Here is a 14,393-nt window from a genome sequence, read left to right on the forward strand (position 1 = left end):
CAACAGAAGTTACAGTGGCCGACAGGAAGTGATGTCGTCGTCTGAGACAGCAGAGAGTAGCCAGTTGAACACTGAGGTTTCTTTACAAAGATAAATTAAGAAATTAGGTTTACTTGATTATTCAATAAAACGATATGTTAATGCGAATATTATTGTTACCTGTTCATCATTGTGTCAGTGTTTTATTCGCTGACTTTAGCTGAAGCTTCTCTACATGAAGAACAACATAGTGACGAAACGCGTTTGTCCGCTCAGGGCCAATGTAGAAACATGTCGATGTAAGCAGACCGCGGTGTGTGTAGAGAGAAATGCTTATTCTAAGGTTATAAAAACATAACGGTTCATTAAGTAAGGTCTTTATACGCCACTGAAAACATAGTTATGTATGTGATATTGCATTTCTGTCAACAGATCCTCTGGGGTTTTTTTTAATAGTGATGCTGACCTGATAAAGTTATCAGCATATTTCTAAATTATCCACAAGACAAGATAATAACAACCGATTACATTTACAAAAAAAGTTGACATGCTCTTTGTTCCTTAGTGTTTTATGGTGGTTATGCAGCTTCGTCAGAAACATAAAATGCAGATATTTTATGTTTTAATAGTTAAAGATCTTGCATATTGTGTGCTTGGTGTGTGAACTTCCGAGCAGGGCCGCAGATGTTCATGCGCTGTGTTTTCTGTGCTCCTCAGTGGTCTTAATCTGGCTTCAGTCGCTCGACTGAGGAGCACGTGGGAGAAACTACCCAGTAAGTATGAGAAGCTGTTCCGCGACCTTCAGGACATCTTCGACCCGTCACGAAACATGGCCAAATACCGCAACATACTGAGCAGCCAGAGCGTGCAACCTCCCATCATCCCCCTGTTCCCTGTGGTCAAGAAGGACCTCACGTTCCTGCACGAAGGTCAGTGGGTCAAGTCTACACACAAGCCTGTCAAAGGAGCAGCTCACTTCAGAATTAACATTTCCTGATAATCTACTCTCCTCTTCGTCATCCAAGATGTTCATGTCTTTCTTTCTTCAGTGGAAAAGCAATGAAGGTTTTTGAGGAAAACACTCCAGGATGTTCCTCCATATAGTGTCTTCAATGGGGTCCAACGGGTCGAAGGTCCAGATGTGAGTTTCAGTGCAGCTTCAAAGTCTCGACACGATCCAGCCGAGGAATAAGGCGGCGTTCACACTTAGCGTCTTTTTTCAAACTGCCAGCGTCTGTTCTACATTATAACCCTATGGAGTAAACCGTTTTTTTTCAAAAAAGTCCTGAGCGCTTTTTTAGACGCCACCGCCGGCGTCTTTTTCTGCAGCTCAGAGCGTCTTTTTAAGTTGAAAAAAGTTCAACTTTTCTGAAAAGAACGCCCTACGTCAAGCGCCTTTTTGACAGCTGACCAATGACAAGCGAGTAGCGAGACCTGTCGTTTCCATAACAAGAAAAACAAGAAAAAATGGAGACGGTATAATGTGGTATAATAAATATGGAGCACCATACAGTTTCCTTCCCCGTATAATGTCGTGCACCCACAAACGTCTTTGTGAACCGACATTCTCCTCCCCGGTAACTTCAAAAGCCAACGCAAGAGCCAACTTTCTCTTTCTCGACATTTTTTTGCATCACACAGCACTAGGCTATATTGCAGCTGTTGTTATAGCAACAAAAGACGCGCTCGGCTGCTATTTGTAACCGAACGCTGCCAGCGTTTTTTTTTTTTTTGCTAAAAAAACGCCGTTGTCAACTTTTTCTTGTCAAAAAAGACGCTAAGTGTGAACATAGCCTAAGAGTCTCATCTAGACAAACCAGCGGACATTTATAACAGAAATAAACATTTATATACTTTTAACCACAAATGATCATCTTGCACTAGCTGTGATGCGACACATCATCAGGTTGAAAGGTCACGCGTGACGTAGGCGGAAGAACCGACCTAGTGTTTACAAACGGCATTTACAAAAATAAATAAATTAAAGTTAAAACAACGATGTCGGACGATTTTGAAGTTGGAGGAGAAAATGAGATGGAGTTTTCCGCCCTATTCTACATTCCTGAACTGGAACACGCGTGACCATTCAACCTGATGACGTAATGTGTGTCTCATCACAGCCAGTGCAAGATGATCATTTGAGGTTAAAAAGTATATAAATGTTTATTTAGTTCTAAAATGTCCGCTGGTTTGTCTAGATGAGACTCTTATTCCTCGGCTGGATCGTGTCGAGACTTTGAAGCTGCACTGAAACTCACATCTGGACCTTCGACCCGTTGGACCCCATTGAAGACACTATATGGAGGAACATCCTGGAGTGTTTTCCTCAGAAACCTTCATTTCTTTTCCACTGAAGGAAGAAAGACATGAACATCTTGGATGACGAGGAGGAGAGTAAATAATCAAGTGAACTAATCTTTTAAAAGGTCCTTGAACTGTGCATCATCTCTTATCTTGCTCAGGGAACGATTCGAGTGTGGACGGCCTGGTCAATTTCGAAAAGTTGCGAATGATCGCCAAGGAGATCCGAAACGTTGTGCGCATGACATCAGCCAACATGGACCCGGCACTCATGTTCAGACAGAGGTGAAGACTAACACACACACACACACACACACACACACACAACACACACACACACACACACACACACACACACACACACACACAAAACACTGAAAACACTGTTTTCCTTTCACAAAAATGTGCACTAATGAATCGTTCACAATAAGTGCAGGAATCAATTTTGATTTCCAGTTTCCCAGATTTCCATGTTAGTCCAGTAGTTTTATACACAGATGTAATGCTCACTCATCACAGTCCAGTCAGATAAGTCTTGCCCTACTGTTGATCTTTTGTTGATCATCTTCATTTAATGTCAGTCAGTCGCTCGCCCCTGTGAATGTTGACGGTGGACACATAGGCTGCGTTCACAGTGTCAGTTTTCATGATTGACAGCTGCATTTACTTAAAGGTGTGAGTCTCCAAACGCCCTGTTCAAACAGGAAGTTCACTGTCTTTATGAACGTGCAACGTCATTTTTTCCTCTCGCGATTCGAAGTCATTCCAACAATCATGGCATCGGATGTTAGTAGGTTTACATATATCTCAGCCACCGCACTAGCCGTCATTATTTATGGAAGGAGACATGGGCGTTTCATCCAATCATTAACGGCAAGGATAGACCGCTATACTGAGAGCGGCTCATATGAGGAGTTTCTCCCTCAAATCTGCTTCAAGATCTTGATTGTGGCATTTCTTAGTGATTTAAAATCCAGTATTCCTGTAATTATTTAGTCTTTTATGAGTTTAATGAAGAACTCTGTCTCGTCTTCTGTCCAAACACACCTCATCATCTACGTCAGGTGACTGTAAATGTGCAAATGTGCAGTTTTGAGAAATATTCCTTTTATTGCCTGAAAAACCTCCTCATGCGAGCGAAAGTAAATTTTTTTGCGATATATGGGAGTTTTTGAAAAATTGGCGTGTTTCAATTGGGCATATTTTCAATTCGCAATTTCAATTTGCATAATTTGAAGGGTAATGGAAACGCGGCCAGTGCTAGTTTTTATTCCGCCACTAGAGGCCGCTCTCTTACTGTAATACGACCGCACACCCTTATCAGCCGCTCACGCAACAGATGCAACCCGGATTTACCCGATTAAAATGAAAAGGCTAAAAGCGATGAACCGGTGGAGCTCTATCAGTGTGTGGTGGTGGTGGTGGTGTATCAGATGATCTCTCTCTGTCTGTGGTGCTGCTGGTGTTTTCTGTCTGTCTGAGTGTCTCTTTCTCTTCTCCTGTCTGCTGCCTCTCGTGGGCTTTGCGTACAGAAAGAAGAGGTGGAAGAGTTTAGGGTAAGTGTGCTGTCCTGCATGTCCTGACCGTTCACTGGACACAGCAACTCCTGCCACTCTTCCTTCATCCCCTCATCCTCTAAACCACTGATCTTCATGTAACTGATCATGCTCGTCTGTTTTAATCGATTTATTCTTTTTTTATTTGTTGCATTAATGGAGCTGAATGCGTTGCATGGCCGCGTTACGCTGATGTAGGCACTGTTTGCTCTGACTGCCAAATTAATGAGGTTTATCTTTAACATTTCATATTTACAAATGAATGGAAGGACCTTCACAAATAGAAATTTCACAACATCACATACTTCCAAAATATTTCCTGAAAGAAGTCACCAAGGCTATTTGATCAAAAATGCAGTAAAAACAGTGAAATATTTTTCTATGTGAATATCTAGTAAAGTGTAATTTATTCCTGTGATCAAAGCTGAGTTTTCAGCATCATTACTCCAGTCTTCAGTGTCACATGATCCTTCAGAAATCACTCTAATATGATGATCTGGGGCCGTATTCACAAAGCATTTTATCTTACCACTAGGAGTACTCCTAAATCGCACTAAAAGATTTTAGCTAGGAGTTTTCTCTTAAAAGTTATTCACAACGCCTTTCAGACCTACTCTTAGTAAAGAAAAATGACAACTCCTAAACTAAGAGTGAGTCTTCGTTGCTATGGATGACGTCATTACTCATGCACGAGCTGGACTGAAATGACCAACTTGATTGGCTGATGATTGTAACGCGGGAATGATTCCAAACCCCTCCCCTACGATGATGAGTGACAGGTCTGAGAATGCGTGCGCTACACAAGTAGTGCGAAGGACGGAAGATGATGAATAACTGAATAAATAGCCTAAATGAATAAAAAGTAAGGCAAAACAAATAGCCTAGTAGCCTAATGAAACGTATGGATTGTTTCAATATCTTTGCAACATTATTGATTAATCTGTCACTATATGCCTCTGCCTACTGTACGTTTGCAAAGAGAAGAACATTTTAATTTGATTCACAATCAAACGTTACGATTAGTTTACATGCAATGAATGAGTAGCCTAGTTTTGGTTGTTGTTGGTGGCGTTATTGCATCCCTAGTTATGCCTACAATGCAAAATTGTTCCCTCGCGATTGGAAGCTCCTGTAGCTCCGCATACGCATTTCAAAACATCGCAACGTGAAATGCCACAAAAAGCGGTTTGTGAACAGGTCTTAGTGAGTTAGGAGTCCTCTCGACTTCTTTTAAGCTGTCCCAGGCTTAGGTGCTACTTTTAGGGTTAAAATGCTTCGTGAATTACTCTTAATCAAAAAAATTAGGAGTCCTAAAGTTACGAGTGACACGCCCATTATTTTTAGAAGTTGCTCCTAAATTCGCCAGTTAGGAGCTACTTTTAGCCTTAAAATTCTTTGTGAATACGGCCCCTGATGATCAAGAAACATTTATGATTATTATCAGTGTTCGAAACAGTTCATATTTTACTTTCAGGATTCTTTGATGAATAGAAAGTTCAAAAGAACAGCATTTATCTGAAATAGACGTTATATTAGACATCACTTTTGATCAATTTAATGCGTCATTCCTGAATAAAAGTATCAATTTCTTAAAATAAAATAATAATTTTAACCCCAAACCTTTAAATGGTAGCGTACATATAAGACACTTCTCCAAAAATAAAACTATTTCAGGAATTGAAAAACAAGATTCACACAAATGAGTTTCCATTGTTCACATTTGCAAGACCAGAAGAAATGCATCAAGTCTCATTTATCTGTGAAACCGTTACATTTGTGTAGATTCAGGTCATTTGTAGAGAAAGACTATACGCCTGCGCACATATATATTCAAACCTGCATATCTATAGACTGAACACGTAATACGCATGTGCACGCCGTCAGCATTTCACAGATCTGGACAATAACTGTATTCTAGATAAAGCCAGAACACTCTCTGTTACTGTAATCTCCTGTTCTCACTGTAAAGCTGCTGTGAAACTCTATATTGTTAAAGCGCTGTATAAATGAAGGAGACTTGACTAGATGTTCTGTTTCTGTTTGTGAACGTCTTCCCGTTTGCCCGCGAGCGTCTCCCACGGGAGTGACGGTGATGTGTGTGGTGTCTCGCTCTCCCTCAGGTCTCTGAGTCAGGCCAGCACCAACTCAAACCTGCTGGAGGTCCAGGCGGGCCACAAGAAGCGTGTGCGGCGCAGCTCTCTGCTCAACGCCAGGAAGCTGTACGAGGACGCCCAGATGTCCCGGCGGGTCAAGCAGTATCTGGCACACCTGGAGGTGGAGGAGGACGAGGACAAGCTGCAGATCATGTCCCTGCAGTGCGAGCCGGCCTACAGCACACGTGCGTCTCCTCAGGCGTTACTCATGTGACGAGTATCCGTGTTATAAGTGTGATAGTGTACATCCAGCCGGTTGTTATCTCAGAATAAACCCCCTCAGGGCGATGACGACCCCAGGAGAATCACTCTGAGAGATCGCTGTCTCTTCTTCCCGAGATCTGGTCAAACGTTTCACACAAAAAGAATCACAAAATGACAATATTTACACATTCAAAAATTCATATAATCAAATCAAATCAAGAGAAACAATGGTAACACTTTACAATAAGGTTCATTAGTTAACTACATTAATTAGCATGAACTAATAATAAACTGCTCTTACACAGCATTTATTGATCTTTGTTAATGTTAATTTCAACATTTACTAATACAGAATTTTTTTAACATTAATGCACTGTGAACTAACATAAACAATGAAGAGCTGTATTTTGGATATTGTTTTTATTTTATTATAACAAATACAGTAACAAATGTATTGCTCAGGGTTAGTTCATGTTAGTTAATACATTAAAGGTGCATAACGCAAGTCTCTGAGTTTTTGCAGAACTATGCCCCCCTCTGGCGACAAATGAAACTGCAGCACTGCAACTGAACGCGCATGACGTCACGCCCAGTCTCAGATTCCGACCCGAATCCCTCTTATTTATTTTACTGTACAGGATTATAGAGGCAATCGCATTGATCAGAGAAGGGCTCATTCAGCCCATCAGGCAATTGTTTAAGCATGTATGGGTTAGAATAACGGGTATTTTTAACTTTAAAAGTTGCATAATGCACCTTTAAGTAATGTTAACTAATGAACCTTATTGTAACGTGTTACTAGACTAACTGTCCCTGTCACTCAAACTCAGTTCCTGGGGGGTGGTGTGTGTGTGTGTGTTTGTGTGAGTGTGTGAGTGTTACTAGACTAACTGTCCCTGTCACTCAAACTCAGTTCCTGGGGTGTGTGTGAGTGTGTGTGTGAGTGTTACCAGACTAACTGTCCCTGTCACTCAAACTCAGTTCCTGGGGTGTGTGTGAGTGTGTGTGTGAGTGTTACCAGACTAACTGTCCTGTCACTCAAACTCAGTTCCTGGTGTGTGTGTGTGTGTGTGTGTGTGTGTGTGTGTGTGTGTGTGTGTGTGTGTGTGTGTGTGTGTGTGTGTGTGTGTGTGTGTGTGTGTGTGTGTGTGTGTGTGTGTGTGTGTGTGTGAGAGAGTGTGAGTGTGTGTGTGTGTGTGTGTGTGTTACCAGACTAACTGTCGCTGCTGCTCGAGCTGTCCAGAGGCCGTCTGCTTAGGCTAGTCTTAAAAGTTAGTCATCTAAATGTTTTCTTCAAGACTGGTGCTAACTTTAAGTCTGTTACATAAAGAGGTAGATCGGTCTAATTTGAGTCAGAAAGTAAGACTGATGATTACCTCTTGACTGATTTCTTCTGCAACTGGCCCCAGATTTGACACGGCCGGTCTCTGCCATCTAGTGGGCGGAAGGAGAAGTGCTAGATATCAGATTGAGAATGATCTGGATGTGCTTGATGTCCGTGATGCTGTGATTCAGCTGAGTAGACGCAGGAGCTCAGAGGGTTTCCTAGTGTTGTTCATGTTTGTGATGATAATGCCTTGAAACGATCTGGGCCTTTTGTTCATCTCAGACTGTAGAGTTGTACTATAGCCGAGTGTTTAGTTGAATTAATGAATGAACGTCAGTAGCTCTGCTTCCATCCAACGCTGCAAGTTAACAGTAACACTTAAGGTGTTTTATCTCTTTACATTAGTTAACCTGAACTAACAATAAACAATAATTCTACAGCATTTATTTATCTTAATGTGTTATTTCAACATTTACTAATATATTATTAAAATCAAAATTTGCGCATGTTAAAATTATTTAATGAACGTCCTAGCACTGAACAGTTGACATTAACAAAGATTAATAAACAAATGTAACAAATATCGGTAGTTCACACATTAACTAATGTAAACTAATGGGAGCTTATTTTACAGTGTTACCAGTTTAATATGGGTTTGAATACGGCACAAAACATTTCCAAATAAAGCACATGCATTCAAGAGAACAAAATCATCACTTCCTGGGAAACCGGCTCAGAATATCAGGAATAAACTGTGAGTTTTCCCTCCATCATAAACAAGTGTCTCGAGCGTCAGATGAGACTCAGTAAACGCCGTCGTGTTCTCTAGCGTTCGGATGCTGGTGTTCGGGAACACACTCGTGTGTGTGAGACGCTTCTGGAGGGAATTAAACCCAATCATTCTGATCATTAGAGATGCTGCGACGCCATTGGTCCGCTGGTTACTCCAGCTATCCAATCACAGCTGACGCTGAGTCAGTCACATGAGGTTTTGAGGGATTTATTCAGTAAATGTGTTTCCATCGAAGTTTATTCACGTCGTCTTCTAAAGAAAATCACTTTTTTTCCATCCAGCTTTTTTGAATGTGAAATCCCAAAATCTGCATAAAAACAGGATGGAAAGACAGCTAATGATGGACAAGAACACTATGATGATCTGTCACTCAAACTCAGGTCCTGGTGTTGTGTGTGTGTGTGTGTGTGTGTGTGTGTGTGTGTGTGTGTGTGTGTGTGTGTGTGTGTGTGTGTGTGTGTGTGTGTGTGTGTGTGTGTGTGTGTGTGTGTGTGTGTGTGTGTGTGTGTGTTCCTGCAGTGTTGAAGAACACTATGATCTGTCACTCAAACTCAGGTCCTGGTGTTGTGTGTGTGTGTGTGTGTGTGTGTGTGTGTGTGTGTGTGTGTGTGTGTGTGTGTGTGTGTGTGTGTGTGTGTGTGTGTGTGTGTTCCTGCAGTGTTGAAGAACACTATGATCTGTCACTCTAACTCAGTTCCTGATGTTGTTGTGTGTGTGTTCCTGCAGTTTCGAAGAACCTGAACGAGCGGCGCTCCACTAAGTCGGACATGTCTCCGGTGTCGCTGCGCTCGGGCCCGTCCTCCTCCCGGCCGCAGAACCGCGTGTCTCAGGTGCTCCAGGTTCCTCCCGTTAGCCTGTACCCGCTGCGCAAGAAGAGCCTCGCTAAAGACCTGAGCGCCTCCTTCAGTACGTGACCCGTCTCCATCTCACACGTGTGCTGCACCATCATCACCGTGATGCGTTTGGGTCCTCACACACATCTCCATCATTTTACAGATATCATTTTGACTTATTATATCGAGCCTTTTTTCATAAGAAACATCTGCACTGAAACACTGCAATGCTTTTCTTACTTAGTATTTTTGTATTATTTCCAATCCATATATCTGAAAATACAAGATCAGAGATCAAGATTTTTTATTTAGGGTCGTCATACACAATTCCATAATTTTACATATGTGACCCTGGACCACAAAACCAGTCATAAGAGTACATTTAAAAAAAAATTTTGATTTATGATGAATAAATAAGCTTTTCATTGATGTATGGTTTGTTATGATAGGACAATATTTGGCCGAGATACAACTATTGAAACATCAGTTACAAAATATCTTCATGGAACATGATCTTTACTTAATATCGTAATGATTTTTGGCATAAAAGTAAAATTGATCATTTTGAACCATAGAATGTATTGTTATAAATATAATATACCCGTGCGACATGTGACTGGTTTTGTGGTCCAGGGTCACATATATAATATTGACTTATTTTGCCTAGTCTTCCTTCATAAGAAGCGTCTGGTTTAGCGAGACACTCGTACGTCAGTGACATCTGACTGACCGTCTGCTTTGCTCTTCTTTTATTTAGACAAGCTTTTAGTTGATTGGGCTTTTTTGTTTTATGTTTTGCTTTTAGCTGTGATAGTGTTATCTGTGTTTTATTGTTCTTTTATTTAAATTGTAGCACTTTGTGATTTCTCTCTGTGATAGGTGCTATATAAATAAAGTTTACTTACTCACTTCAGGTCCCAACTCGCCTCAGACGCCGAAGAAGGCCGACGACGCGAGCGTGAAGAGAGCCGAGGACCCGTCCACCGTCCCGTCCCTGCACTCCAGTCCCACCGTCTCCCCTCAGGGATCTCCTCGCAAAGGTGCGACAAACCATCTCAGTCACTGTAAAACTAAAGCATTTATATTTACATTTAGTCATTTAGCAGACGCCTTTGTCCAAAGCGACTTACAAATGAGGAATACAGCAAGCGGGTCATCATGAAGAGGCAAAAACAACACAAGAACTGCTCAAAATGCAGTTCAGGCATTGCTTAGAGTAGCGTAAGCCGTAAAGAACATTTTTTAAACATAAGACATGACAGTATTTTCTGTTCCTGGTCTTCTGCTGTATTCATCTCAGTAGTGGCTCTCAACTTCTCATCATTTACGTGCTGAAAGCGGACGCACTGGAGCAGATGCTAACTCTATAAAGCTACTGTATCATATTAGATTCGCACATTTCTAACGCCTCTAACATGATCAATAAACCTGTCGCACACAGTCTCCTCCAGCCCTTCTGTCTCTGATTGAGAGTTTTCTCTTTTATCAAGTAAAAGTCTTTTAGTGTAATTGTACAATCGTCCTCCTTCAGCTCGTGTGTTTCTGCTGTCAAATCTGCTCTGATTTTATGAAGGAAACATAAGAATAACTTTCATATTGTTAGTAATATTTCAGACTGACGCAGGTTTACTTGATTATCATACATATTTTTTTTTTTTTTTTTTATCAAAAATTAAGTATCAAACATTATCATCAGGCTTTTGATCACGTTTATTTTTCATCTCTCAATCATCGTTGTATTGCATTGCATTATATGTTTTAAAACTACAGAGCTTTGATCATAAAACTAAGCTTTAAATATCATCTTACTAAGACATTATTGGCAGATATAGAGAGACAGGAGTGATTTTATATGATTTTATGGCAGTAAATCTGCTATACTGTTATAAAGATCTCATTAATTTACATCACAAGCATCAGAATTTCATCTTAGTTTTTGGCCATATAAATATATTAGTGCTGGGCAACCATCAATCGCATCCAAAACAAAAGTTTGTGTTTACATAATATATGTGTATGTACTGTGTATATATGAATACACACACATGCATGTATATATTTAAGAAATATTTCCATATACTATATATATATATATATATATATATATATATATATATATATATATACATAATATTAATATTTTAGATATAAATAACAGATTTTTCTTAAATATATACTTTCATATGTGTATTTATATATACACAGTACACACACACATATTATGTAAACACAAACTTTTATTTTGGATGGCCAGCACTAAAACATATCAGTGCATATTTTTATATGCACTAGATTTTTTTTAATTATGTTGTTAAAAGGCCTGATAAACTTCCATTTAAAAAGACTATTATTTCACATGTCAGGCATTACAGGGTTAACTGTGTCTCTGATGATATGCATGCATTAAGGCTTCATTGATTCTGAAATATTCCCATGATTCATTGATTCTGAAATGCATAACTTAGATCACCTCTGATAACAGATCACTCTAAGTTGTAATGTAGACTCGTGCATTTTCTGTAAAGCTGCTTTGAAACGATGTGTATTGTGAAAAGCGCTATACAAAATGAATTGAATTGATCCTGAAATTTTCCCATGATTCTCTCCCAGCAGGCGGAGCTCCCAGACTGAATATGTCGGGGTCGTCGTCGTCTCTGGCCAGCGAGGTCAACACTCGAGCGCCAGCGCGCACATACGGCATAGGTGGGGCTTTCCTTCATAGACAGATGCTGAAGATGACCTGTCAGAGCGACAGACAGCACGAGCATAGACAGAGGCCGCAAGAGAAGCCACGCAAGCGCTTCAGGTCCCCCTTCACACTCTTTAGAGACAGGAGCCAGTCCAGGGACAGGAGCGAGGCGTTGAGACAGGACGATCAGCAGACAGACAGTCTGAAACACACTGAGAGGACAGACAGACACTGCAGGAGGAAAACTGTGTGATGACCTGTTCACGTGTCACCTGAGTTAAACACTAGTTCAGCCAGAGATCCTGTCATCATCATCATCATCATTATCATCATCATCGAGCCACATTCACTCACAGATTTCTCTCAAAGCTGACCGGTTTGACAGCGATTTCAACACGATTAGATCGAGTGTGTGGTTCATTATTGGTTATTCTTCACACATAACCATCACAGTTTGTGTTTCACACGAGTTGAGTGATTGATGACGGGATCTTTAAAGTGCTTTTAAGTGTGATGTCATGCATTGTTCAGGGAGTTGATGAGTTGATGAAGATCCTGTCATCATCATCGAGCCACACTCTCAGATGTCATTTGAGTGATCAAAGTTGACACGTCAAGATAGGTCGCAATACGATTATATTGAGTGTGTGATTCATTTGTATTTATTTTTTAACACAAAACACTCACCGTTTGTGTTTCACACGAGTTGAGTGAATGATGGCAGGATCTTTGAAGTGCTTTTAAGTGTAATGTCATGCATTGTTCAGGGAGCAGACGAGTTGATGAGTTGTTCAGAGAGTTGATGAGTTGATGTGTTGTTCAGAGAGCTGATGAGTTGAGATGTGTTGTGAGTGTGCCATCGTCGATGGTTCTTCACTTTAAATGATCTGGCTGTGAGTTTCCTCAGTTGTGTAATAAAGGCAGATGTTTGCATTGCTCTGTTGGCTCCGTGTCGTGCTCATGATGTCCTGCGAGTGTGACGACACACACATTGATCTTGTGTCTGCTCTCTCTGATAGGTTACGCCCTGATGCCCGTCGTCAGGTCTGAGCTGTCGGACTCCAGCGAGATCTCCTCCCGCTCCAGCATCGTCAGTAACAGCTCTGTGGACTCTATGCTCGCAGCAAACACCGTCAGCTGCTCGTCAGAGACGCCCGCGAACTCTCACGCCGACCCTACGCATCCCGGCACCAGGTGCATATCACACTACACCTCAGCGTTTTGTTGAATTTTGAAGTTCGAAATTGATTATGGGTAACATAATGCTTTCTGTGTCTTTGTTTGATAAAAATGCACAAACTAATCACAAACAAAGTAGTCTTTGATAATGCCTAAATCTCTATACAAATGCAAAGCTTAATAGAAGTAAATAATTATGTCTGAAAATGTCAGCCTGGCACGAGGAATATATCCCACAACACCTTTTTTTTGTGAAGTTCAAATTTGATTACGAGTAACAAAATGCTTTTTCAATTGGGCTATTGTTTAAAAACAGCAGATGATTAGGGCTAGTTGTAAGTCTCCGGTTATTGACTCCAGTTATTGACTCCAGTTTTGACTTCAGTTGTAAGTCTCCAGTTATAAGTCTCCAGTTATAAGTCTCCAGTTGTAAGTCTCCAGTTGTAAGTCTCCGGTTATTGACTCCAGTTTTGACTTCAGTTATAAGTCTCCAGTTATAAGTCTCCAGTTATAAGTCTCCAGTTGTAAGTCTCCGGTTATTGACTCCAGTTGTAAGACTCCAGTTGCAAGTCTCCAGTTGTAAGTCTCCAGTTATTGACACCAGTTGTAAGTCTCCAGTTATTGACTCCAGTTGTAAGTCTCCAGTTATAAGTCTCCGGTTATTGACTCCAGTTGTAAGACTCCAGTTGCAAGTCTTCAGTTGTAAGTCTTCAATTGTAAGTCTCCAGTTATAAGTCTCCAGTTATAAGTCTCCGGTTATTGACTCCAGTTGTAAGACTCCAGTTGCAAGTCTTCAGTTGTAAGTCTTCAATTGTAAGTCTCCAGTTATAAGTCTCCAGTTATAAGTCTCCAGTTATAAGTCTCCGGTTATTGACTCCAGTTGTAAGACTCCAGTTGTAAGTCTCCAGTTATTGACTCCAGTTGTAAGACTCCAGTTGTAAGTCTCCAGTTATTGACTCCAGTTTTAAGTCTCCAGTTATGAGTCTCCAGTTATAAGTCTCCGGTTATTGACTCCAGTTGTAAGACTCCAGTTGCAAGTCTCCAGTTGTAAGTCTCCAGTTATTGACTTAAGTAAAAAGTCTCCAGTTGTAAGTCTCCAGTTATTGACTCCAGTTGTAAGTCTCCAGTTATAAGTCTCCAGTTATAAGACTCCGGTTATTGACTCCAGTTGTAAGACTCCAGTTGTAAGTCTCCAGTTATTGACTCCAGTTGTAAGTCTCCAGTTATAAGTCTCCAGTTGTAAGTCTCCGGTTATTGACTCCAGTTGTAAGACTCCAGTTGTAAGTCTCCAGTTATTGACTCCAGTTGTAAGTCTCCAGTTGTAAGTCTCCAGTTGTAAGTCTCCAGTTGTAAGTCTCCAGTTGTAAGTCTCCAGTTAT

The 14,393-nt window shown here is 40.8% G+C and overlaps 1 protein-coding gene across 5 annotated transcripts in view; it reads left to right on the forward strand.

The window, feature by feature from the left end:
• rapgef6 (Rap guanine nucleotide exchange factor (GEF) 6) overlaps positions 1-14,393 on the forward strand; it is a 185,733-nt gene that overhangs the window by 158,322 nt on the left and 13,018 nt on the right. For 3 of the 5 annotated variants that reach the window (XM_081390393.1, XM_081390395.1, XM_081390394.1), the window contains 7 exons: positions 697-908; positions 2,442-2,565; positions 5,957-6,174; positions 9,040-9,219; positions 10,061-10,186; positions 11,760-11,849; positions 12,855-13,029. In XM_081390393.1, coding sequence (XP_081246519.1) covers positions 697-908; positions 2,442-2,565; positions 5,957-6,174; positions 9,040-9,219; positions 10,061-10,186; positions 11,760-11,849; positions 12,855-13,029 — 1,125 coding nt within the window. Of the gene's footprint in view, positions 1-696; positions 909-2,441; positions 2,566-3,812; positions 3,837-5,956; positions 6,175-9,039; positions 9,220-10,060; positions 10,187-11,756; positions 11,850-12,854; positions 13,030-14,393 lie in introns of all 5 variants that reach the window. The other 2 variants (XM_081390391.1, XM_081390392.1) reach the window with 2 other exon arrangements.

The sequence above is a fragment of the Scardinius erythrophthalmus genome, assembly GCF_964197995.2.
Source record: "Scardinius erythrophthalmus genome assembly, chromosome: 17".
Classification (NCBI taxonomy): Eukaryota; Metazoa; Chordata; class Actinopteri; order Cypriniformes; family Leuciscidae; genus Scardinius; species Scardinius erythrophthalmus.